The 27,566-nt window shown below is 33.1% G+C and overlaps 1 protein-coding gene across 2 annotated transcripts in view; it reads right to left on the bottom strand.

The window, feature by feature from the left end:
• RTTN (rotatin) overlaps positions 1-27,566 on the bottom strand; it is a 79,848-nt gene that overhangs the window by 21,894 nt on the left and 30,388 nt on the right. For both annotated transcript variants that reach the window (XM_017819593.1, XM_017819592.1), the window contains exons 23-37: positions 26,848-26,916; positions 26,331-26,519; positions 25,034-25,273; positions 23,650-23,794; positions 22,202-22,356; positions 20,758-20,977; positions 18,850-18,978; positions 15,495-15,602; positions 14,717-14,875; positions 13,310-13,381; positions 10,512-10,704; positions 8,589-8,671; positions 2,701-2,812; positions 1,682-1,880; positions 559-649 (exon numbers count right to left, since the gene is read on the bottom strand). In XM_017819593.1, coding sequence (XP_017675082.1) covers positions 559-649; positions 1,682-1,880; positions 2,701-2,812; positions 8,589-8,671; positions 10,512-10,704; positions 13,310-13,381; positions 14,717-14,875; positions 15,495-15,602; positions 18,850-18,978; positions 20,758-20,977; positions 22,202-22,356; positions 23,650-23,794; positions 25,034-25,273; positions 26,331-26,519; positions 26,848-26,916 — 2,164 coding nt within the window. The remainder of the gene's footprint in view (positions 1-558; positions 650-1,681; positions 1,881-2,700; positions 2,813-8,588; positions 8,672-10,511; positions 10,705-13,309; positions 13,382-14,716; positions 14,876-15,494; positions 15,603-18,849; positions 18,979-20,757; positions 20,978-22,201; positions 22,357-23,649; positions 23,795-25,033; positions 25,274-26,330; positions 26,520-26,847; positions 26,917-27,566) is intronic.

Raw genomic sequence — 27,566 nt, 5'->3', positions numbered from 1 at the left:
TATATCTGAATACAGAGCAGCAGAAGCTATAAAGGGGTGCTGTGCCATGAAACAGTATGTTCTATATGTTGTATATACAGAACTAAATGTGATAAAAAAGTAGTTCTATCAGCAGTAGCCCTATATGGTTTGCATACATCAAAACTTCGAAAAATTTCCAAGTGTCTGCAGGATCGGAGACAAAGCAAAGCAGCCAGTTTTGTTGCAGTGTATGTGTCAGTAACTGCACCTGGCTTGTACCTCAATACCATACAAATTATATAATTTCTTTAATGGCTAAACTCAATTTATATTTTTAAAACACAACTCATTTTCAGTTTGATGGTTCTAACATAGTTAGAACCATCAGAATAAAATAAAACCATTTTATTCAATACAGAAAATAATTATTCTGTGTTGAATAAAATGGTTTATTTTCACTTAAGCCTTGACAAAAGTGCAGAGATTCACATGAGTGTAGCCTATAGCAGCATGTCTGGACTAAGTTAATGATATAGATTGTGCTAACATAATTAATTTCATAACTTCAAAAAATTAGAAAGTAAATGCTTGTCTAACCTGAGCTTTTACATGTTCTCTATGACATGGATGACCCAATGGAGCTTTCAGTTCCACGATACATCTCTCAACCAGATTAGCATTTACTAGACTAAAATAAAATAAAGTTGGTTAGAAATACAGATAACAGTTAAACATCCTACTAACTTAACCTTCCATAGAAGAGAACAATATAAATAAACAGTAAAAATAAAATAAGAAGCACTTATTGGTAAATCCCACCATTTTAAGAAACTCTAGTGCAATAGTAACTATAACAGCAGTTAAGTTGTTTCAAAATAGTTAGACTAATATAAATTCCAATAGCTGTTACTGTACTGGCAAAAATCAATTGTTTCTGTTTGATTGCTTATTTTCTTTTCTCTAGAAGAATAAACACCTCTGATATAATATAAACTTCATTCAAACCAGAGTTGCTGGGATTTTGTTTGTTTGGGTTTGTTTCATTTTTTCCATTATTTGCACTAGGAAGAGCAACTACAAAAGCTCTTGAAAACCTTTGCAAAAAAACTGAACTAATTTTTCATGTTTCACTTCAGGACTCCCAAACACCTTCTACAGATGAAAGAATTCTTTATGGTAGAAGTGGAAACATGAAATACAATTTGAAGACTATTTTGAAGTAGTTCCTTCTTTCAAAAGAAGCAGAACACCAGGATTTATCATCCATACTTTCCCAAATCTGGCGAGTGTTATTTACTCTCTTTTAATGTGAGAGTTCTTGGCTCATCTTCAAAATATTTCATACAATTCAACTGAAATGATCTGCAATTCCAAATATCTGACTATATTATGTATTGCTTTACTAAAAATTACCCATCCAAAAGGGATGACTAAATGGTCATCTAGACAAAAACCTAGAACATTATGAGAGGAACACAGTTGTCCTGTAGAAGACAGACACCACAAAATGAATCACCAATGTGGCTACCTATTCTGTGAAAAAAATAATCATGATTCTTTTCTTTCGTTGATTGTATTTTTTAAAAAACGCATTTCTAAACACCTCAGAAGCAAGAAGTGATCAATATGTTTAACAGTTGAGGTAAGAAACACAAGTAGATCTCATTTGAATCTCTATTGCTACACCCTGTTTATAGCTTAACAGTTATTGATCTCATACCTGCTGAGAGCTGTTAGTGAATGTGCTTGCTGAAGAGCAATTCCAGTATCTTTTGGCATGACAACAAGCAGATTGTGAAGAAGGCTGCAAACAGCTGACAAAAGGGCAGGTGTGACTACACCACGCTTTTTAGACAGAGCAGCAGACATGGGAGAAGCATGTTGAGTTGGAGATTCTGTGATGGTTGTATCACTCTGACCTAGAGTCAGAGAGAAATAAACAAACAAAAAACAAAAACAAACAAAAAAAAAAAACAAAAAAAAACCAAAAAAAAAAAAAACCAAAAAAAAAAAACCACAGATGATTAAATTACAGCAATTACATAAAACAAATTTCTTCTTATTTTTCATAAAACATTCAAGTTCTCTCTGTATTTAAACTGTATATGCTGGAATGAATGAAAAAAAACAAACCCAAAGAAATCAGACACAGAAAATAGTTCTGAATAGTTCTGTTCCCTCTACCACACACTAATAATTGTTAAAGACAAACAATAAATTTGAACAGACAAAAATTCTCATTCCTTAACAGAAAAGTATTTTATATTTGACATAGCTCTCTCTATATACATGATTCTATATGTTACTATGATTTTATGTTATTTTTTTCATTATATTAATTTTTATCTTTCTACATACAAAGAGAATTATATATACATCTCTGTGTGTGTGTGTGTGTGTGTGTGTGTGTGTGCACTTATGTGTGCATGTATGTATATGACAGCTTTACCACGATTGATTGTTTTGAAAGAGTGACTAGATGCCAGGAATAGAACCTAAATCTTGAGTTATATTTCAACCAATACCAACAATTTTCACTTATTTCTGTCAAATGTATTTCACCTTATTTCATTTTAGAGGACGTTTTTAATGTTTGTCTTCTAAAACAACCACAGGAAGCACCAATGATTGTTCCAGCAATATGCAAGCTGTACAAATGTATAGCATGGAAAATACTGAAATAGGGGCAGGCTAATACATTGTATTCATCATTATATACACAACTCAAGCTTGACCTACCTTGTGCCATAAGTCGATCAACTACAGCTTCAGGAATAAAACTGGTTGAACTTGTTGGAACTGTTGCCTGAAGCTCAGTAACACTCCCCAATGATGGTGATGCAGACAGAATCTATGAAAGCCATGAAAACGAAACTGAGTCCAGCTTTTATAGACTAGTCTTCTATTCATACTTTGCTTGGAACGAGTGAACAACCCACCATAACCCACAAACTCATAAAACAAAAACCGGTGTAAGTATTACTGTTCAAAAGTAATTTGATTAAATTTCATCCACTGTGTGTATGTGTGTATATAACAAACATCCAGTAATTGAAACTATTGAAAGATGTGCAATATGAACAGCCTGAAACATTTCAGTTAAAAACTGATCAATGCCCATGTCACTGGAAATTCCTCCTCTTCATCCTTCTTTTTCATCCATATAATTGACTCAACCTACATTTGGATAAAGATAGAAAGACATTACTGAAGCATTTAAAGTCAAATTTTTCATGGACTATTTGCTCTACTGAGAACATGAGCACTTGTCCGTTTGTACCAGAACACACTCAGACAAAAATATCACAAGCACATTTGTCATCAGTCAGAGTTGATGTCGCAAAGTCATTCTAACTCTGGGTACTTCTCTTAACCTTAATCCTGTGATCTTTATATTTATTGATTTCATAATGAAGACATGAGATATTCACATGACAGTAGATACCTTTAAGGTTATACTACTACCATGCTCCTCCTACCAATTGTACATCATCCACATTATGAATTTTGCATGCTTTCAAAAGTTCTTAACGCTCTTGCTACTCTGTTTAAAACCACAAGCTTTAGATCAGAAGATCTAGAGTCTCCAGCTAAATGATGTGCTTTTTTAACAGTAAGACCTGTGGCCTGTTTCAGAGCATGGGACAAGTATCTATCATGTCAAATCACTTTTCACTTCTGGTTTTTATTTTCCAGATGGACAATTCACATCAGATAATTTTCTTGAAGCGTGTCACTTTACAGTGCAAAGAATACAGAATGCTGGGGAACCCAATGAAATCCCAACACAGTTACAGCTCAAAGAAGAATGTTATTAGACTTTCCTTCACAGTGAGCTTTCTAAGGAAGACTGAAATATTTCAGAGGTTTGGTTTTTTTCTTCTAAGTTTTGTTAGAATAACAGTTGGAATATTTTTTTACCTAAGGAAATGTAAAAAGTGACTTAACTGACAAAAAGGGTGGAGAGAAGGAAATCACAGATTACTCCCTTCCTACTTTTAACCCGCGTGTTTTAACTCCCTTCTCTCCCCCATTTTCCTCTGGTCTCCCACTATTATTCATCCTACAGTCTTGAATCTTTCTCCTCAAGCCTGCTCAGTGGTTCCCCCAAAAAAGCCAGGAGGTTATTGTAACACAGAAAACAATCTACAGTAAAATTTGGGAGGTGTGTCCAAAACCCAGGATTCACATAGAGCTTGGGTCACATAAATACTAGGACAATGCTTGGCTAAATAATTGTCTTGTTAGCAAAATGCTAACTGTAGTCAGCAATTGAAATTCAAATTCTATTTTGATTATACAAATAAAAACCATGTTTGCCTATTGAAATAAGGTATTTAAAGTTTTATGCTTGCTAATTTAAATAATTATTAAAATCCATTTTTTATATTAAACCAATTGAGCTTGACACATGGTAAATTCTGCATTTATTCAGCACTATAATTCAATTCCAAGCATTCTCATAGGTGAGAAAAATCGTAACTCTTTTCCTTAAATAGTAATATCCCAAAACATAGCTTTTAACAGTCCATATGGTCCTTTCAAAAGAAGTAAAGCCCTAAAAGGAATTATAACTATACTGAGAGTCATCTTACAGATATTATTATGAACTATACAAGCTTTCACATATTAGTAAATAGTATCAGCTACATTGCACAACAATTCTTTATCTTCTACAACTGTTTAAACACTTTGGGCAAGGAAATAAAAACAAGTTCTTAGTTATGTTAAATAAATAAATAAAAAAGAAACCAGTAAAAGCTTTATCTGGTTAGAAAAATATCAGCTTCCTGCACTGATGGAACATTTATTGGTAATTGCTTCACAGTGGGAAATAGGTTAAAACCATAAATTTTCTGCTATCTTAACAGAAAACACACAGCAACACAATGAAGTTGTTTCCACACACTTCTGACTTCCAGGAAAAAAAAAGATATTACCACTTTTATAAATCACCTTTGATAAGGATGAACTGGGAGTCTGGGACATATTACCTAGTAAAGGATATTTACTACAGCCACCATGTTGTTTCTGGAAGCAATGAGGCATTGTGTTGCTTAACAGTGAGACTTTGGAAGAGGGTTTAATAGGGGAAAAGGTTCATGTGTGTGGAGAGGGAGATGACGACTGCAGATTAGAACTAATTCAAAAGAATACAAAAATTGTCAGAGTGGAAACACAGGAGAAATGCGAGGGTTTTGCCATTTATCTACTAGATAGGAATAAAAAGTCTTTTCTTAACCTCTAGTACAAAAATCCCTCTGGCATTGCTTTAATAGGCTTGCAGTGATTAATTCTATTCAGTTCTCTTTTCAAAGGTTTAAATCACTTAACAGTATAGCGCTCTGGTAACCATGGTTCCAGAAAATAAAGTACACATTTTTATAAAATAGCAACAAGATTTCAGAGAAAAGAACAGGCATGACTTAAAGCTATCTGGGAAATGTCTGTAGATCTTTAACCCACACCATTTTTAGCTCAAGTTTTTAAATAACTGCTCATTTTCCTAAGCTGTCCCAGGCACAGAACAACCCTAGAATATTTATGCAGTATGAAGCAAATTGGTATCTCCATACAGATTGGTGGTTTCTTATCATATATACTAAACACAAAACAAATATTGGTTAAAATAAGAGTAAGGATTTGCCTTCTGTAATGATAACCTGAGTTAATGTTTAAATTATTAATTCTATAAAAGACCAACATTTTTAATCTTCTCAGAATTGGACTTTTTGCATTATCCACATTCCAGTTCACAGAAAAATTAAGACAAAGTTGAGAAAAATCTATAATCCACTGGGATCTTAAAGACACAAAATACACTGCATATGAGTTAACAGAGTACAGACAAATCTGTTACTGTCTTTATACATGATGTTGAATCATTGATTTCATCCCACACGGCAACTCTTTATAAAATGAGCAAAATTTTACCTATGGTATCTATAAGACCTCTGACTCCCTTTCTAATTTTCTCTATTTTTCTTTTTGTGAATTTGAGGGAAAATTAGGGGATGGAGTAAAAAAGATGAAGCCAAAAAATAATTTAGATGCAATTTTCACTTAAGGTCACATGACCCAATGTGAAATCAGCTCTTGATATTAGACAGCTCAAATATACTGATTATATGAAATCTGAAAGCAGAGAGAACTAATAGTGTGTTAGGAATAAGAATGGATATGAACATACTGAGAACAGTTCTTTTTTCTCTAATATTAAAATATCAGATAATAGTTTCTAATAGACACAATTCAACCTGGTTAGATTGCTGGTTCTCAGCTATTTGTGGCTGTTGTCATAAAAGCTGTACCACGCATCAAAAAACCATGTTTTCCTTCCCATAAGACCTGCAGATTCCTTTCATCTGTGATGGGGAAAGCACGCCATCTTGTGGGCTTGGAATAACGACATCGTCCCGGTGCCAGCAACACGCAAATTTTAACAACAAACTTCTACAAACTTTTGGTTGACTTCACAAATGTATTTCTTTTACTCATATATCAAAAATGAAAGCTTTGTGTCACACTTTAAGCCAAAAATTTGAAGTTATATAGGAATAAATTACAAATGTCTGATTTCAGGACAAGTTTGAGTTTTCAAAAGTATTTCCTAACTTTATTAGACACACACAAGTTAACTGCCCTCTGAAATACAGTTTGCAATTAGCCTCAGTTAAAGTTACATTCCTCCATTTTTTTCTCCTAATAAATACTGGTACTGGAACATCACACCTCTGCATTTTGCCATCCAGCTTGAAAACTTACAATCTGTCATGGCATCACTGGTACTTTTTAAAGGTAAGAAACTTAGTTAATATATAAAAAATAAAAGAGTTTGCAGCTGCTGAAAAGGTCCAAGAAGGACGAATGCAAATCAAATTAACTTTCAGAAATGACAATCAAAAGTCTTTGTGTGATATATTGATATGTATCAGAGAAAGAAGGAAAACAAAACAAAACACAAACTTTTATAAAACTCTCACGGCTAGCTTTAAGATTATAACCTTAGCAAGTGTGAAGTCTACCTTATGTGGAAGACTGATACAAATGAGTGTATCTTAGTATTACACTGTGCTTTCCACTTTTAATAATTAGCTGTCCAGCTGTTGAATGGAATTGATGAACTAAGCCTTTATGTTAAACTATGATGCTACTTTACGCATATAAATATAATATATTAATTTGATCCAGTAGATTAAAAATTATTCATTCCCTTTTCATTTTTCTAAACTACTGAAACTGAAGAAATTTAATGTAACGAACTCTCCAATTCTTCATAAAACTCAAGCACAATTTTAAGTACATCAGACACCCAGCCCTGATAAGAATTGCTGAAATTTAACTTTTCCTTCAAGTAACATGAACAAAACAAGATGAAATTTGTTCAGCTTTCACTCCTATAAGCAAGTGGCACTGAATTTATTCAGTAAAAGAAATCCAGAAAGCACCGCTTTTAAAAAACCTGAGATTCTTATGCAAATATTTTTAATCAGCAATCATGATAGCACATACTTCCTAATTTACATGCACTTTTATTTATTTTAATCTTCAAATTTGAATATTTATGTTTAAATAAAGGGGTTGGGAGGGGTGCGTTTTAGATTAATGAAAATCACATTTATTAATAAAATTAATAAAAAGTTTTGCTTAAAACTAGAGTATAATTTTTCCTCAATTATTAAAAACATGCCAGATAACAGTATCAGTACTAGACTGCAATACATTTATAATAGAGAAGGAAAACATTAAGAAAATTATATTTGTGAAATGTTTTGAAACAAAACTTCAATACTAGCTTTTCTGTTTTTATTTTTATCATGTTCCACAGGGGCATAGCTATTTTAGCCAATAAGATAAGATCTTCCAATTTATCAGCCATTGTTATATTAGCATGGGCATCTGTTTAACAGAAAAGAGTGATGATATTCTGGCTTCCACAACAGATTGGATGGTTATTCATAAATGAAACATTTTTGAATATAAAACTAAAAAAATGGATTTTTTTAGGCACATGTTTACAGCCTTTTATTGCACCAGTCATCCTAGTAAGAAACAAATTTTTCAAGCAACCACCTGCTTTATGTTTCTCATGTCTATTTTGGGTCTTGCAAACACTTGTGTCACTTTTATATTCTACAAAAGTATTTTCGGAATCCAGAGTTTATTATGACCCAAAATACCCAATGTACTTATGTGGTTTTGATTGATCCAGTTCTGTTGCTGTGTCATTTAAACACAAGTTCACACTGAAAGGACGGTGTGGATAAAAGCAGCAGAAATGACAACTAGAGATAGAGATGTCTGTACTTTGTCAATAAAACCAATTACAAAGTAATCTCTATAGAATATGTCTTGCTGTGAGAAGCTACAGAATTTAGCACTGCATTTAGCTAGTCAAGGTAAGCTATCTTATTTATTTTTTGCTGAGGTTAATAACCATAAAAGGTTTTTCCAGCATATTAAAGTTACTTTAGAGTAAATTTCAATTAGCTTTGGCTAATTTCTGATTGATTTCAGGTTTTGTGTTTGGCTAGAGTTTTTTTAAGATTTGTAAGCGTGCTAATTTTCTTAAAAGCATTTCACTAACAACTTTATATTTAAAATAAATAGATTACTCTGCAAGTTACCATAGTTTCAGATGTTGAGTGAGAATGTGAAGATTTGCTTTGAGTGGATGGAGCCTTCCAAAGATTAAGAGAATCGTCAAAATCTGTAAGAAAAAAAAATAAGAATCAAAACTAATGTAAGATCAGCAGAGAGCATAACAAGCTTTTCAAAGAATTGTTCCAATGAAAAAGCTGCCAACTACAGCTATCCTTCTGAGGATCTCAGAACATAAGTTATCATACATTGTACCTGTGAATTCTTATCCATTAAATTCCTTGAATAAACAGAAATTAAACAAAATATTTTCAGTGCAATATAAAATAGTTTGAAAAAAGCTACACTTAGCTCAAACTGCAGTTGCATAGTCTTTAGTTATTTGAAATAGTTCAGATTTAGTTTTATTTAAAATGCAATAGTACAAAAGCATTGAAGATACTGGGATCTCATAGCACAAACATAATAAACAGATGTCCTTATCTTCCAAAAACTTCAAATTCGCATTTTAAGGAAAGTAGTTTACAGAGAACCCATATTCATAAATATAATGAAGGCACAATTACTTTGTAAATTTGTTTCAGAATAAAAAGTGACAACAATTTTATAGCACAAATATGTCAATAATAAGGTTTGAAGCTTTCATATATTTAGAAAAGAAACTAACAAAGAATAAAGCACTAGATTACACAGATTGTGAGCGCAAATGTCACAAAAGTAGAAGTCCTATATGTATCTTTACTAATTACTAAACTGAACTAACCATTTTATTTTTACATAAATTTGTAGAGGAGTTTTTTATATTCCTGAAAAATATGAGAAAAATACATATGGAAAAACACAAAAAAAAATGAGTTTAGATCCTGTTCTTCCTTTTTAAAGAAACAAAAAATTTGTTTCTTATTCTTGAAATACTATAGATTATTTCAAAGATCCTGGAAAAGAAATTTTCTGTCTTTGCTTTTCAATGACCTGAAAAAATGTATCTCAATTGCTCACTGAAAAGTTGTACAATCCTAGAGTTTGAGTTGCTTTTAGATATGATATCACATCACCTAAGAGAACTACTAAAAGGCACAAATGAGAGGACCATGGAAGCAGTGAAACATGTTGGATTGAAAAAATCTACAGAAGCAGACTTAAAAAGAGCTGTTTAAATCTGCAGCCTTAAAAGATGGCAACACAGAAACAGGCTCACAAAAAAGAAAACAAAAAAAAGAACTTATTAATTTAATTGTCCATCCCTTGAAAGTTTTTACTAATTCATCTCTGAAAAAATTCCCTAGCTTTAGAAACTGAAGATTATAATACATATTTGAACAAGAATGTGTGTTCCCACAATGCACCATAGTGAGTCTTAGAAATATTGTTCAGAAAATTAGTCAATATAAAAGTTAGATCTGAGATACTCCAAGGGTATACAGTTTAAAAATAAATAAATCCAAACTGAGTATTAAATTTGATCAGTGTATGAATTAAATTACACCTCAATGTTTTAGAAAGCAGCTAAATTCAACATATTAGAGTCCATTCCTACTCATGTAGCTTAGAAGTTGAACACGATAAGGAACAGGAATCTTAAAAATAGTCCATATATTTCTTTTTCCTCAATTTTCATTGTACTGAATGTCATAAAGTGACAATTGTTAAAAGTATTCTACCCCTAGTATTTTGCAAGAAAATGTTCTGCAGAACCAATTACGTCTTTTCCATTTACAACTTTTTGAAGGTGTAAGTAACAGCTCAGAACTGTTTCTGAGATATGTTAAACTAGTGACTTACCTACTTAAATCTTCAGAGCAATAATTTGACTTCAGAACATATTTAAGTGCATGGTTTATATATTTTCAGTTCTATTTTGATTAAGAATTATTGGAGGTAAGTTACTCAAAACTAGAAGTTATTTAAGTAGGTTTAAAATACTACAAGATTACATTAACATCGCTTACCAGTTACACCACCTTTTTCTATGTTGAGGTTGTCTTCCTTGTAAGAATTCAAATCAAACATGTAACATCCCAGGTAACAGTGTTTCGCCATCTGATTCACATGTTCATAGAACTGGCAGTGATACAAAAGGGCCTTCAGTGCAGGTATTCCTGTCTGAGAGAGGCCAGATTCTTCATCGTGTACGCAAGGACCCTGAAGACACGAAATTCACAAACATCATTTCATTAAAGAAATGTTGTACATAAAATAAACTGTCAAAATCCCCAACCTAGTTAAGGCTAATACTATGCATGTGTGTGTACACTGTTTTACAGGCTGTAACTATATAGATTCCAAAAATGAAATGCAAATTTTAAGGCTGAGCTAAGTCATAATATTGAAAAAAAAAAAACCTGTCATGATTTAGCAAAATGGAAGTAGCTATTTAGCTCCTGAGAAGTGTGCTAAGAACTAAGTGCAAACCCATGAAAAGCTATAAATGAATGGTTTTAAGACAGTATAAGTATCAGTAGAGTACAATTTTAATTTCTCATTTAATTCTACTCAGAGATATCAAACAACGAAAAAGTTTTCTTTAGAAAAAAGAGCACGCTTTTACGAAGATAAGAGTAAAAATCTTGAGAAAGTTCTCCTGCTCAACTACACTGACATACCACATCTAGCTATGCCAATGTTCTGTTTTAAGATTTATTTAGAAAACAAGAGATAAAGCAAAAGAAATTCTCCTTGAAGCATGGTTTTTCAGTCATTTCTTTTTAAATACTGACTTCAGGGAAAACTTCCTAGAGCACTGGATTTATACCTGAATATAATGACTTCATAGTCTTATTTCAAACAAAGTTTGATTTGACTGCCTTTGTTACAGTGTTTCTTCAGTGTTTTCTATGATAACAGAAGAAAACAAGAAGCTTTATTAAGCTACACATAATCTGGTTAAGACTGACCATAAAAATTAGAAGGGCAAAGAAGGTAAAAGAACTCAGTCTGAGAAAAATTCAAACCAATTATATTCTGCAAGGCCGTTTTAGAAGGCATCTTGCAGAAGTTCAAAGAGAAACTAGTTAAAATTACGGAAAGAAAAATTGTCAGTGCTAATTAGAAACTTTCTTTGGTAGTCAGGAAAGAGCAGAGTTAGATCAACTCAAAATAAGTAATCTGAAAACACTATTTATGTCCAAGAAGCTATCCCCAAACCCCTCCATTTACACTGAATACAAGTTTATTTCCCAATAAAATAAAGCAAAACTTGGTTGCATTAAAGGAAGCAGACAAACCATCTCATTCAGTTCAAGGGAAAAAAGTAACTCTGAAATATCAAATTTGATCCCGGTGGTATCTTACAGTTTTAACTGTTGTTTGTATTTTGAACAGTTTTAATTTACCAGTTACCATAAAGTGTTGTTTGATAATGTTTTTCAGCATGAACACTTATTAAGTGATGAGTAATTTCCATTAAATTGCAGTTCTTAATAAAAATCAGATTGACTCAAAGCTTCTTTTGATCGCTCTGGAATTCATCCAGAATTTTGCATCTGGATTCAATTTTTGTCACCTCACCATAGTCATCGAAATTTTTTTAAAAAAGACTAAAAAACTAACTTTTAATAAAGTCTATATTGACAAGTAACAATGGCTGCATCTTTGTAAATCCCCTGTTATTATGAATTTAAACAATTAATAATTATATTGATAAATTAGACATAATAAGACTGAAACAAGGACCAGATTTGTAAAATTGCTTTCACATCTTCCTTTATGATCACATGTAAAGAAAAGACATTCTGTAAAATTCAACTCTGCAAGAAATAGCATAATTGATTTTCAATGCATTTAATCAATTAATCAATTTAATTAATCATTTAATCAATTAAATTACTAGGTAATTTATCCTAGTAAAACAGCTGGAACGTGCACAGGTATGTACACAGGCATCAAGGCACTAAGATTTTAAAAATTGGGTACTAAGATCCAAATATCTGTACGTACAATGGACCAGACATGTTGAAAGTAAGACGAGATGACTGACTTAAGAGCAGAACTGGAAAAGTCTCCAGGGGATCTTATTTGTGTAAATATCTGATAAGAGAAGGTAAAGGGAGACAGGCTCTTCTTACTGGTATTCGTTGACCAATGAATAGGTCAATGAATAGGAGAAAAGGCAAGAAGGAAAAACTGAAATACAGGAAATTTCATTTAAACATTATAAAAAACTTTTTTCCATCTGAGGGTAGTCAAACATTAGAACAAGTTACCCAGAGAGGTTGTGGAGTCTTCAACCTTGGAGAGACTCAAAATTCAACTAGACATAGCCCCGAGCAACCTGCTCTACTTCAGCCTGCTTTGAGCAAAGCGTTATGTCTATGAGAAGCATTCAAATTGACCTAAGTAACAAACTGTTTCATCTTTCTTTCAAAACATTTTATGAACATGACATTCTCAGAATTTCCTCATACCATTCAAATCATGTTTTACCCACGTCCCAAGTGTAAATAAATGATCAATTTCTATCCTAAAACATTAATGATACCATATCTGTAAGGCAATTTCCTAGGAGCCTAAAGATACAGTATTCATTAAATGCAGCATATACACAAACTAAATTTTGTTGTTTTATTGAGTTTGCTGGAAGTTTGAAATAAGTGTGTCTATTCATTTATTTTTCTTTCCAAAATGCAACCTTCAACATGTAAATTTTTTTAAGTTTATATTTCATAGGTATGCTGACACAAGTTTCCGTATCAAATGTCATGTCTCTGTGATACTATGACCTTTCTCATCAAATGTACTAGTCACTCACTTGCCAAATACAATCTTTCATGTCTTCTGTAGGAATTGGAATCACAAGGAGATTTTGCAGAATAAAAGCAGCCTGAAAGAAATTAAAGCATCAATATTGCCATCTAGTTATCACAGTTCAAAAAATCCACATGAGATTGAATAGTACAGCCTACATTATTATTCCATTGCTTTAGACGTATGTTGAAACACAACAAATTCTCACGTTCATGTTGGGAAAAAATAATTAGAAGGATGCAACTTAAATGCCCTCAAACTTCATCTACAACACGTCATTAGGGCATGACACAAGAGCAGGCTGGTAAGAAAAAAAGACAAGGAAAAGACGGAACAGAAATCACTAGGAAAGAAATTACCTTTTTATTAAGTACTTTCATCACTGTTCCAGTAGTCAATGCTATTGAACAGCATTACATAACATGAAGTACTAGGGAAAAAATTCCTGAACAGGAAAACCTAGATAATTGTTTATGATCACTCCCTCTATTAGCTTCATGTTTCTGAAGTTTTTTTAATTATTATAAAATAATTGGAACACTAGGACACACAGATATGTTTCAAATATTTTCCTTTCTAAATACATGGCATGTTTGTTTCTCTAATTTCACATATCTGTGTGTGAGTTGAAATTCCCTCTTTTATATTTTGTCAATCTTTTGACAATAATCTGACTCTTAAGAGACTATAATTGAGAGACAATATTTTGGAAGTTAAATAAAATAATGAATAATTCTCCAAGGCATTTTGCACATAAAAATTCAAATATTACTTTGGAAAATGTAATTAGTTGAGCAATAGAACTGGGAAAAAAAACAAGCTTACTGAGTTTGTCAGTTTTTATTTCTTACTGATTGGAGTAGAAGAAAAACCTTCTAACAGAGATGATATAAAGCTGCAAATAAAGTGTACAGAGTTTAAATACATCATTATATAGTTCTATGTGCTGTTCTACCAGAGTACAAACTTTCAGTTCTCACAAATAAACCTTAGTGCTTAGACAAATTAGATTACTTCAAGTCTGCAATGAACAGAGATATTTACTGCAGATCAGGTGATAAGTTTGTACCAAAGCATTCATAAATGGAACAAAGCAGCCATTAAAATCTGGGCTAATTAGTTATGCTTTAGCAACCTATTTATCTGCCTGAGTAAGCCTTAGGAGTTTTTATGTGTTCACCTGTATTGTTTAGATCATTTCTGTTTTTTAAACAAGTAATCTGTATTTGTTCCTTCTTGAGTAATTCTAAATAAGAAGCTAAACATTTATTTTAATCAGGTAGTGTTTAACTTTTAAAGCAGCAGGTGTTGTGCAGCATCAGATAATAGATATATAGAGCAAAAAAAAGTTTTTTTTTCAATAATGAAAGAGAACTTGCCAATCTACAACAGCAGGACACAAGAAACATACCTCCCTGCGTACCATGCTACATTCAGATTGATCCAGAAGGATGTTTATCACTGTTCCCCACAGGCCTCCTGAAATATTCTGGCAACTTTCTGCTAAAGCAATACATCCTACTTCAAGAGATGTAAGAGCTGATCCTATTCCAAGTGCTGTAAATCTGACCTAGTACATATAAACAGAACACAAAGTGATATTTCTTATGACAATAAGCAACACTTTTTTTTTATTATTAAGTTGTATCAGCTGAATCTGGAGCTTAAGGGAATCATTTAAAAAAGGAACAACCTCTTTTCCCGTATTTCTCTAGCTCTATACTCATAATCACAACTATGTGTATGCAAAACGACAAAATTAAAGTATATTAAGTATTCAAAAATGTATAAAATAATCTTTAATATTCTTCATATTTTACCCCTTGCGAATAGTTCCATTTAGCAAATTCATAAAATTTAACAGATTTGCATCAAATACATTTGCTCTAAATCTTTAGTTCATATAAATGTTTCTGCTTTGTAGCTAAGTAACAGCAATGTCAATGAAAACTGCTTATGAATCATGACTATGAACGACTAAAGAAAGCATAGATGATGTAGGAAAGGATTTCTCAGATGATGTTTATTGGAAACACTCTCTCTACTGTATTATTACTGTTATTTAGGCTCCAGCCAGTAACATATTTAATAATTCAAACCAGCAGTTTCAATATTAAATTAATGAAGCAAAGTTTTCCAAATGTTTAAGGGTCAAAATAAGATATGAACTTAATATTGCATTAACTAACCTCAGGGTCTCTATCTACCCATAAAGGAACCAGCCATGCCAGACCTAGATGAGAGAGAACTTGTTCTTCACTGTTATCATAAGGCAAAGACCAAAGAGATATCCAGTCCTGATTAGAAAAACAGAAAACAAATTAAGACATTTTTTTATAAATCTTTCAATCCACAGTAGTCTACCAACAGCCTGAGCTATCAACTATATACTAAAGTACTTTAAACACACACAACACTAATATTCCAGGAAAAAGATTCTGCACCTATAAACATTTATTTAACCTGCTGGCTTTATCTACACGATAAAATTAAATTGTGTCTTCTTCTTCAGAGAATGAGGACAGCAGTGCTAAAAGGAGATTTAATGTTTCTCTTGAAACACTGGGATAATTATTTCCATTCAAAATTTACTCCTTACCTGTTTTATTTTTGCTTATTTTAACATCTGTCTTCCTCTCTTATAAATATGCAGAAAACTACCAAATAAGAATGTGCTATTATTTCTTTGCTCATAATTCATTTTTTTCTTCATGTGATGCCTTAAGATCCTTAAGATCTCAAGATCCTAGTACACCGAATTTTAATACCACTTTATAATGGTGGTAACAAATCACCCTTTCACATGCTTCGCACCAAATTCTCGAAATATTGTTTAGTGTTCTTCTCAAGGATTTCAAAGGAGAAAGATTCTAGCAAGAACATGCAATCTGTAGATGTACCTAAAGAACATAATAAGCACATTCCTTGATATAACCTTAGCCAAAACTACCCAAGAGGGCCCAGAACTCTGGAAAATGGTCCAAGCAGGACAGAGGGAGTTGATGAAGATGAAGGTGGGATGAAGTATTGGTTTTTTGGGACCACCGATCCAGTTCTGGGAGACGTGCCTGTGGAGAGGTCCTGGGGGCAAACAATTTTTGGGCTGGGTATATCTCCATGAGGTAATAGTTAGATATTATAATTAGATGATATTTTTATTTTCTAAAAGTCGTGTGTGTGTGAGGGGGGTGCATATGCCATCTTTGTGCACCTAAGACATCTTATTAAAGGGCTGGTTTTTACCCTTCTATACTAACATTGTCCAGAGAATTATTTCTTCGATTTTAGGCAACACGTGTACCTGCCGCATGATGAAATAAAGTCTTGCAGTCTTGCAGACTACCACATACTACTTAGCTGCAGATTCCATGAAATTGTACTTGACTTTGCAAGTCAATTTCTTTACCGCAGGGGAAAAAAAAAAATACCAACAACAAACCATACCTGCAATAATGGCCAGTCTTCGCGAGCGAAGATTTGGGAAAGGTCATTAACCCTTCGAGCCTGCGCAGTGGATTTTTTAGGTGAGACCCAGCGTGCGCTGAACTGAGCCCACCCTTTAATCCTGAGGTTCATCTGCCGGGGCCGAGCAAGCTTGGACAGTGGCAGTGAGGGTCTCAGGACGTAGGTTTGTTTAGAGTGACCTTCTCTTAGATGGATTGCCTTACAGGGCTAACGAGCTCCATCTGCCCGGGGGGCCGGGAATCGAACCCGGGTCGCAGCGGTGAGAGTCCTGCACCCTAACCACTAGACCACCAGAGGCCCCGCAAAATGCTGTGTTTAACCTGCAAAATGCTGTGTTTAACCACGGCACTGCACAAACAATGCATTAAGTTCATAATGAACCACGACAACCAAAATTTTATGTATGCATCTTTCATAATCTCAGTCCTGTAGGTTACCTACAGTAGGTAACTAGCGTAACTAACTAACTACTGTACCTACACAGTAGGTAACTAGCGTTTCATTTAGATAACTAATGTTTCATTTCAAACTAAGTATTTCACATGGATTTTCTCAGTATACACAATATCAATTACAAAAAGTGCTGTAGTTTATAACCTCTGAATTTGGGGAGGGAGAAAATTAAAATACAAAATTGAATAAAAAATTAGGTCAACAAAGCACAACCAGTGAAATGTTACCACAGCAAACAAACAAAATATTGCAGCAATTCTAGTACCCTCTAAGTACATGCTCTATTTCTCACATACTCCTACAAATATCTGTAACTTCTGTCCATCGGTATAAGGTAAAGGATCTTATGTCTGACTTAACAAGGTGGCTCTTGAAATAACAAAGAAACAAAGTGGTTCATAACAATGATATAGAAAAAAAAATGCCTTAACTAGTTTTAATTGCAAGTCATTAGACTGTTCATTTTAGGTTAGGGGATTTTTTTTTTTAAAGTAACTGTTACCTAGAGTACTTTTATATAACATTGCTTGCACAGAGGAAGGATAATTTTGTATTTCTCTTTCTAGCAGGACTTAACACTAAATCACGCGATTTTAAACAACAGCCAGAATTTAAAGTTTCTTTGAGAATATAAATTACTAATATAGTCTAGACAGTAACACTGTTGTATAGACAGATCATGATTCAGAAACACAAGAAAATTACACCCATCCTTATGTTACTATGTATATTATTCTACAATAATGATATTAAAAAAAAAATCAGTTCAAGTTCACTCCTTCATCCATGTATTTATAATCTAATTATTTGGAGGCTGCAGTCTTCCTGCAGTATACTTAATACTCTGTTGCCCTGCAATTTTAATAAACTCTGTTAGTACTTAATATCTTGAGAAAGGAGTAAAGAATTGGAGAAACAGACATCTGGAATGTGGAGAGGCAGGTATATTGCTATTTCTAGTTACAGGTATGGTTAATCATAATGAAAGGTTTTCACTTATGGCTATCACAGATATTAACAGGAGTGGATTTTAACTCTCTAAAATCATTACATTTAATTGCTAAATTTGCTTTAACTGCTTCAGGATGGCTATTTTTTCCCAAAACTCTCAAAAATCTAGCTCAAAATCTGCACATGAACACAAAGAACAGATATGAATTTTGCTTACAAGCAATGATAGGTCCTTTTATTCAGCAGTCCTTCCTTCATGTATACATACATATACACGAGTGAAAGAATATACCCATGTATGTTTAAACACGTTAGAAAGCCTGTTATCTGTAGGCTGAAGAAATAATGATGCTGTAAATCCTTAAATATATTCATCCTATATAAAATCACGATTCTTCATTTTTTTATAAAAATAAAATCATATTCTTTACTTTCTGAAGGAGGGCCTTACAAAATCCACAGAATTATGTACAAAATAATTTCAGTAAAGCTAGAACTGATTCTTCGGCCTATCCTGCACATTTATCTGGCATTATAGACCAAATGAGTGAGATCTGCACTTATAAGACATCTTCCCCACCATGTATGAAAATTCTCATTTAACTTTAGGAGTTAAAATATATCTGTGCTTAGCCCTCACAAATGACAAGATAAGGACAACTGTAACACACTCACCGTATCCTTGGCTTGAGCCATCATTTCATGAGATAAGTGAAGCAAGCAAAGAACTGTGCTTTTCGTAACACCTTTTCCCATGAAGGACATGGCATTTCCCCCCCATTCAACATAAAATGATGAGATGACCTAGGAGTAGGGGTACAAATTCATGGCAGCTTTACTGTAAGCAGTATACAAACAGAGTACAAACTGCCTTACACACTAAATCATAATTTAAACTCATGAAAAGATGACAGATTTTTAGCTGAATTATAAGAATTTCTTTATTTCTGAGTCATTCGGTCATGTGATCATTTCCCATACAGTTAAACTGCAGAAGATCTGTGGGTTTTATTTGCGTATTCAAATGAAGAATGCAGTCAAGCTTAATAATAAGCACAAAATTGAAATAGAAACCTGGAAGTTTCTATTAATGGACCTGAAAGTCCATTTATTGTTCCCAGGGTTTCTTTTGCTGTTTGGAATTAAAAATAAAATTTCTTTTCAAAATTCTGTGTTCAAGGAAAAGGGTCATTTATATCTTTTATTGTGATTTGAATTGGAATAAATTTATCAGCTTTCTATATCAAATACTAAGAAACAGAAATAAAGGTCACTGGATCATAATGTAAAATAAACTCTCTGACCAAATATCTAATCATACGTACTAAAATAAAAGGCATGTTGCTTTCAACAAAACATGACCAAAAATACTTTTTAAAAAATAATAATCAAAAAAACCTACACTTCTAGATGTATTTTTCTCCTCAAAACACGGCAACTTAAACCTCTACATTTTTGCTGTTGTTCTTTCTTCCAGTGTCCCATTTTGCCAAAATTCTTTTAAACCCACTTTGCCCCCTCTAGCTAAAAAAGAAATCTATATTTATTTTCATATTTGGGCCAAGTAAAACTGCATAACTCTTCTGCACATAGACCTTATGCATCACTAGTTGATTTCATTCCATATTTATTATTATTTTGTCCAACAATAATCTTTCTTTCGGATGACAACATCTATAACCTTGGTGCCATTTTTAGTGTAGAGTTCAAGTCACAGAGCTCATCTAATCAAATAGGTCTAAAACATTTATTTCTTTTTACTCAAGAAATCTTGGAAAGTTAAGACTTACCCCTAAAATGCTGTATCTTTTTTTCATCACAAACATGATTATCATCTATATACTATTCTTCCAGACACTTATCTGGTTGCAATCCATATGATTCAGATTACAAATGAATTAAAACTACGTTAAAGCTTTTCAAGCTCCTACCAGGACAACAAAAAGATTTTGGTATTTGAAACTGAAAACTTTTAAATGTACATTAACTTTCTGGTAAACAAATAGAAAGCCGGAACTATGCTTTTCCTATAGTTTTAAGAAGACTGGAATTTTCAAAATATATAATTTTAGGAGCAAAAACTAGTTGTCTACCACATCCATGGATTTAGGAAATTAATAAGAACACTGAAAACAAGAAAAAAATTTGGCTTCCCAACAACTGCAGGCTCTTTTCTGCTTTCTCTGTGTTAACAACCTATCTAATCGGTTACTGTTCCCCCAGACCACCTTTCATACGTGGATCTTGCTTGTGGGAGATTATCTGGGATTTTTCCTCCTAGCATTTTAGTCATTAAAAACATCACTAATTTTTCAGCTTGCTTTTACACTTGGTATTACCTCTTAAACCAGTGATGAAAGCACATATACTACAACTAACCTTCATAACTATAGATAAACATCACTCAATCTGGTCTCCATTCTTTTTGTATTTACTTGGCAGGAAAAAGCATCCTTCCCATACGTATTCCTAGTGATGGCATTTACTAAAAGTACATTGTAAAGAGTATAGTGTCATTAGTTACACAGTTCTTTCTTTACAAGCATTCAAACCCAAAGCTAAGTAAGAAGATAGGCTACTTACCTCAAGAAGACCTGTCAAATATTTCTTACAAACTGTGACAGGTTCAACTTCAGCAGAATATGTACTCCAGCCTGGAAGTGCTGTAACATGCACCATTCCTCGTAATGTTCTCTCCAATGAAGGAAGCCCATAAAAATGTGGTGCATCTGTTAGCCTTAAGCATTGAAGCAGCTTCAGAGCGAGCTCTGTTCTGAAACAGCCAGCAAGTTCCAAGCCCTCTCTGGTTTAATTGTAAAAAAATCAGAAAAGATCAACCTTCAACATGAAGCTCATACAATGAATCATTTTGCAAGAGGCCAAGGTCTCATTCTTCTTACTGTTAGTCTGTGAGGCTCAGCATATCAATTAGTTAACATTGTGTTAAACAGAGAATAACAAGGAATTAAATTTGACATTTCTAGCTTCACCCAGGTTCTGAAAACAAAACATTGCATCTGATTACAACAGGGCTGCTTAACTAAAAAAAGACCAATGAGATACAACTCTCATTATTAAGGAGCATGTTAAATAAAGACTAAGAGATTGAGGGCGATGGATGACACAATGTGAAGAGTTGCAAAGCTCAGTTAGTTACAAAATCACAGAATATTCTGAGTTGCAACTCATATGCGAACAGTTTGTTACAATTATGTTTGTTCTGGTCCAAGAGACAAGTTTAAAAATATTTCCCACAAAATACAATAAATATAGAATTCAGTACATAAAAAATATAGGAGTGTAAGATACAATTAGCAGGGATTTCTCTAATACACCCCTTTTACTGCTGTCAACATTTTTAGAAAACAACCACCTGCGAATAATGAAGAAGGTAACAATTTGAAAGTATCTTCACAAACAGTTATCTTGTGGCACTTAAATAAACAAATACTATCTTAAGCTGCAATTTTAGTAGCTCTTAGAATACACTTAGACAGAGAGATTTAGCGTGGGAGAAGTTCTATGAGAAATTTGAATTAAAAATAATATAGCAATTTCGGTGTTTGCTGAATTGACAGAAAAAGGTTGGAACTTGATGCTAAAGGAAGTGTCCTAAATAGGCCAAAAAGGAGTTCAACAAATATAAACATTTCTTCATATTTCAAATATTTCAATATTTTACTTTGCTATGAATGGATGTTACAAATTCAATGAAGTTACCATTTGCTCATGCAAATTTCCAGCAGTGAAAAAGAAATAGTCTGTCTTCTCCATGCAATTAATTTAATTATCCAGTTGCTGAAAAGTGATCACTAGCACATACTCTTTCCAGTTTCCTAGTCAACTCCCTAATTTTCCTGTGAAAAGGATACCTAATGTTGATCTTCACTTCAAGAAGTGTATATTACATTTTTACAGTTCAGAACAATTGAGTCGTAATTATATTCAAATTGTGACCGAAATTCAGCAGCAACAGGTGTTATGATCCCCAGGCAGAATTACACAGGCAGGTCCCTTTACACTGTACCTGTCAGTCACTGACGTGGAACAAACTAATAACATGTTGAAAAGACGAATGAGTTCCTTATCCAGTCGCTGCCTGACAGCAGTCTGTGTTTCATCTATTTCATCCCGCACTTGGGACTCTGGTCGCACCAGGAGACCCAAAAGGGATTTTGTCTTCTAAAAGAAACAAATAAAAATACAGTCACATAATGCATTGTTTAAACGCTATTTTAATACCCGCATTAAAACCATTTTTCTGCTCAACACTCACAAATTGCACACATTATAAATCACAAATTCCATTATTATTTTACGAAGAAGTAACTCTGTAAAAAGCACAGTGAAAAATTCCTATAATTACTAATACCTTGCATCTTGAACCTACTACATGCCATAACAGAATCCACTGTTAAGGCTTTTAAAATTTCCTGTCATTAAGCACAGAGTATTTTGAAGCATGAAAGAAAACTCAAAGTTACATACAGAAATAACCTGCAACAAAAAAACAGATCCCCAAAAAACAGAAAACACAATAGTAGCAATATTAGTTCAGGTCGTATGTCTCAGCTGCTTGAAAGACTTTATATCATATGGTTTTAGGATTTTATATTAAGATATTGAATGGGTCATACTTAAAAAAATTTATGGGCTTCTCAACTACCAATATAAATTGAAGTACCTGTAGTCTATAAGTAATTGAAATTAGGTCTGCTAGCACTTTTCCCTAAATGTTTAGATTGTGTTTTCAAATGGGAAAATGCAAGTGCAGGCAAACTATATTTAACATAAGATCCCTTTGTAAGACCATGAATGATCTTTCATGTAGGCAGGATGGCCTTGCTTTGTAAAGAACAGTACTTTACAAACTTCTAAAACTTCAGCCATTGCTTAATCCTTGGCATTTAACTACTGTTTTTATACAGCAATACTAAATTATTATATTTCAACAATTATAATAAAAGATGTTTTACATTGCTTTATGATGTTCTTTTTGTATTTGTTTCTACAATTTCCAATTTTACACTTCTTAAATAAACAGATCTCAAATATAAAGCACGGGAGTCAAGAAAAACTGAAAAAAATTCCATTCTTTAAATATTACACATGCATTTTACCTACAGCAATTAAAATATAACAGTCATATAGTACCTTCTTTGTGCTTATAAAATATTTTACTTAGACATATTATAACCATCTGAAGTCAGAACTTTAGTGGCAAACACACTGAAAGCAAAAACCTCCGTCCTAACTTTCAGTTCTTGTTCTTAATGTGAGACAGATAATGTTCATTTATCTCTTTTTGCCAAATGGAAGGTTCCAACACAATTGCATGGAACCTCATCCTTTCAGTTAAATAGATAATATATATGTAGCTATGTACCTAAGCATAATCTTATGCAACTCTATATGTATGCAAGTATAGTTACATAGTCAATCAAATCATATAAATATATACAGCCCCCTTCTTACATTTTTAAGCAATGATTTCAAGATCCACTTTAGATGGTCTGATTCCAGACTTGATTTCTGCTCTCTAAGTAATTTATTTAAAAATCTTAAAACATCTACTAAAAGCTTTTCATCCTCCACAGAAGCTGGAAGCACTTGTAGAAACCTGCAATGTAAATAAACATACTTTCATAGTTGTAGCACATTAAAAGAGATTTTAAAATCTCAGGCTAATAGAATTGAAGTCACCTGCAAATGTGAAATTATATAGAGCAAATATGTATATTACACATATTCACATATAGAAAATATGGAATTATACTAATATATTATACATATAATGTATTAAATATATCTAAATAATTTTACATAAAATATTGACTATATTAAATAATATTACTGTATTACTGTAATTCAAATTTTTATGTATCTTTTAAAATGTATTTACACATAGTAAACATGTAATTCTGTATAATAAAAGGTCATAGACAGGAAAGAAAAAGTTAATTAGCTTTTACATACAAGCATTTAATAATAATAGCAAAGCTTATCTACACATTTTAAACAATCCTTATTTTAAATATATTTTAAATATTTGATGGTTTTGTGCACATAAATTACAAATTCACGTAATTTTTGAGATTGGAAGGGACTTCTGGGGGTCACCTGGTCCTGCCACCCTGCTCATGAAGGGACACCTGCAGCTGGTTGCCCAGGACCATGTCCAGGCACCTTTTGAGTAACTCCAAGGATGGAGACGCCACAATCTCTTTTTCAACCTGTGCCAGTGCTTGGTGACCTTCACAGTGAAAAAGTGTTTCCTGATGTCCAGCAGAAACGCTGTGCTTCAGTTTGTGGCCATTGCCTGAAAAGAGCCTGGTCTCATCTTCTTTCTAACTTCTCAGCTGGTACTTGTACACAGTGATAAGGTCCTCGCTCTGAGTCTTCTCTTCTCCAGATTTATCAGTCCTAGCTCTCTCATCCTTTCCTATAGGAATGATCCAGTCTTCCATCATCTTTGTGGTTCTTCACTGGATTCTCTCCTCTATGTATTATCCATATGATTCTCTATTATACTGGGAAGTCCAAAACTGGACAGAGCACTCCAGATGTAGCCTCACCAGTACTGAATAGAGGGGAAGGATCACCTGCCTCAACCTGCTGCTGACACTCTTCCTAAAGTAGCCCAGCATACCACTTGCCTTCTTTGTTGCAAGGGCATATTGCTGGCTCATGTTCAGCTTGGTGTCTACAAGGACTCCCAGGTCCTTTTCTGCAAAGCTGCTTTCCAGCTTGGTGAACCCCAGCATATATATCAACTCCAGAAATTTAAAATATGAAAAGTAGGAATTCTACCATTTTAGCATCACAATCTTTAATGGATATTTGTAGTCAATATGCTTACCTGCTTATTGCTTTTTGCCAAACAAAGCTCTTTAAAGTGGTTCCACAAGATCCAGAACTGCATTTTAAAGCAAGTCTATCATTCAGAATATAGAAACTAAGCCTAGTGACAGCAGTTCTAACATCCCTGTGTGATTCTGCCTGAATGATTGAATTAAGACAGTCTTGCAGTCCATAGTTTGTGTGAGATATTTTCAGTATAAGAATATCTTCTGGGGATAGTTTTAGCGAGTCTAGAAATCTGAAAAGGCATAGAGAAAAATTATTAAAAGTCACTATCCTTACAAACTGTTTCAGAGAGTGCTGACTCCTCCCCTTCCTTGTTTAAATGAGAAGACAAAACAAAAATTGCCTTAAAAATATAATTTTGTTAACCAATTCTTTCTTCAAAAAAACCTCAACAACAAAAACACCAACACATTTAAATCATGAAGTGTTTCGGCTGTTTTGAAAACTGACACCTTTCAAAAAATTACCCAAAAGGTGCTATTTCCATTGTTTGTAACAAACTTTTTCTCCACGTTATTGCAAATGTTGGTCACTTGGGCTATTCTATTTTCCTATTTTCTTTTTAAGAAATTGCTTTGTTTTTGCAAGAGGGCACTTAAAATTAAAGTGACTTATCAAATCAATAACTGCAGTTTCCAATGGCAGTTTTTTACTAATAAAACCTGTAGGACCCTTTAAAGGACACAAGCAAAACCTAAAAAAATGTGGAGATGGACAGAGATATAGATACAAGCATTTCAGTCCTATTAAATCAGGAATCTGCTGAGACATTGAGTTCTGTGTACAAAATAGTCTCAAAGAGAGAAACCATGCTCAATCAAGAGCTAACCAAAGGAAGAAAAAGAGAATTTTCTTCATTATCTACCCTAATTCTTAGTATTATCATTAAAAAGAATAATTCTTTGAAATTCAAATCTTCAAGAAAAGAAAAATTCATGCAACTCGATAGTTGTGGACTATATAGCAGGGGAAGACAGGTGGCTTCCTAAAGAAACACAACAACTACAAGGAACAACAGCCACAGAAACCCATTTAAAATTGTTTTGTATTAGTCTCACCATCAATAAATGTTCTAGACTTCATGAATAAATGCAATTTAGGTAAAACATTAGCTGTGACAACATATCTTCATCCTCTTGGGATGCGATCTTTTATGTTTAAAAGGACAGCATTCTCAAACCAATAACAACTTGAAGTGCTGTTTGAGGTTAAAAACCTACTTAAACTTGATGGAACACTAATTTAATTGAAATATATTGGCATTTAAAATGAAAGATAAAATGACTCACGTTTCTGCTTCCTTCTCATAATCTATCAGTTGCAATAGGTTTTCAATCCCATGGTACCATGACAGATTCCAAGCCATTTTAAGCATATCTGACACAGGTTTCATAGCCAAGCACTCAGAAGACAATGGCACCACAACAGCATTAGGGCTAACTACATGATGAGCAGTGATCCTGACTGGGAGATGATACCTAAAAAAACACAAATAGAAATAATTTTTAAAAGTGGTTGGTGAAGGCTTTTTGTTTGCTTTTTTTAAATTAGAGCTAGCTTTTAAGCTTACAAATAAAGTTTTTGAAATTCCTTTTTCAGAAAATAAAAGACTTGTAGAAAAAGCTCCATGTTTAAAAATGCTGACAACTTTTGATGTTAAATCCAAGGTTTCCCTTCATTCTCCCACCTGCATACTTCAGGAAGGACACCAAATACAAAACAGCAAAGCAAACTGTAAAATAAACAAAGCCAACCAACCAACCCAAAAAAAAAAAAACCAACCAAAAAAGCACCACCAACACATACCTTCTAACAACAGCAACAGGTAAACTGAAGGCAGGTATGCCAGTATCATTACTGGTTATGCCATCAGCCCTGCAAAAGATTAAGTCATAATTATTAGGTTCTCTTTTAAGATTCGATTTTCTCCTAATGCTACACTCATTATTTCCTTATTATTTGGATATAGATGTATTTTTCCCTTCAGATAGATCTTTAATCACCCACTGATGTATAATTTGTTTATTAAACAATGTTTAATTCTTTATTAAACAATGTTTCTTCATGTTTTTGCGATATTAACGTAGTTCTTAGATCACACATATATGGAATACTCGTTGCAGGCCTGCTGTACATTAAAAACTCGCATGCTTGTTTCTTTTTTTTATTAGAAAAAATATGCATTATAATTCTTTTCAGTATATTTCATGTGTACGAATTCTAAAAACATATGTTTTTCTCATGTATATGCAAATTTTAAATAATATCATAAGCTGACATTTTTAAAGACAACTGCCACACTTAAAAGCCAAAGTAGGTAGAAGAATTCTAATTAAGCTAAGTTAAAAAAAAATGACTACAGATAGCTATTTGATTTATGGAGTTTCTATTTATGGAAAAGATGGATTACAGACTAATAAGGGTTTTTTGAAAAATAAAGTAAACTTCAAATTCACACTGAAGTATTTATACTGCAAAAATATGCCATGTAGACCTACACAGCACGTAACACAAGTATTGAAACA

Source organism: Lepidothrix coronata, unplaced genomic scaffold (assembly GCF_001604755.1).
Source record: "Lepidothrix coronata isolate B3197 unplaced genomic scaffold, Lepidothrix_coronata-1.0 Scaffold75, whole genome shotgun sequence".
Taxonomy (NCBI): Eukaryota; Metazoa; Chordata; class Aves; order Passeriformes; family Pipridae; genus Lepidothrix; species Lepidothrix coronata.
Note: the sequence above shows the minus strand (reverse complement) of the source record. Positions and strands in the feature narration are given on the sequence as shown.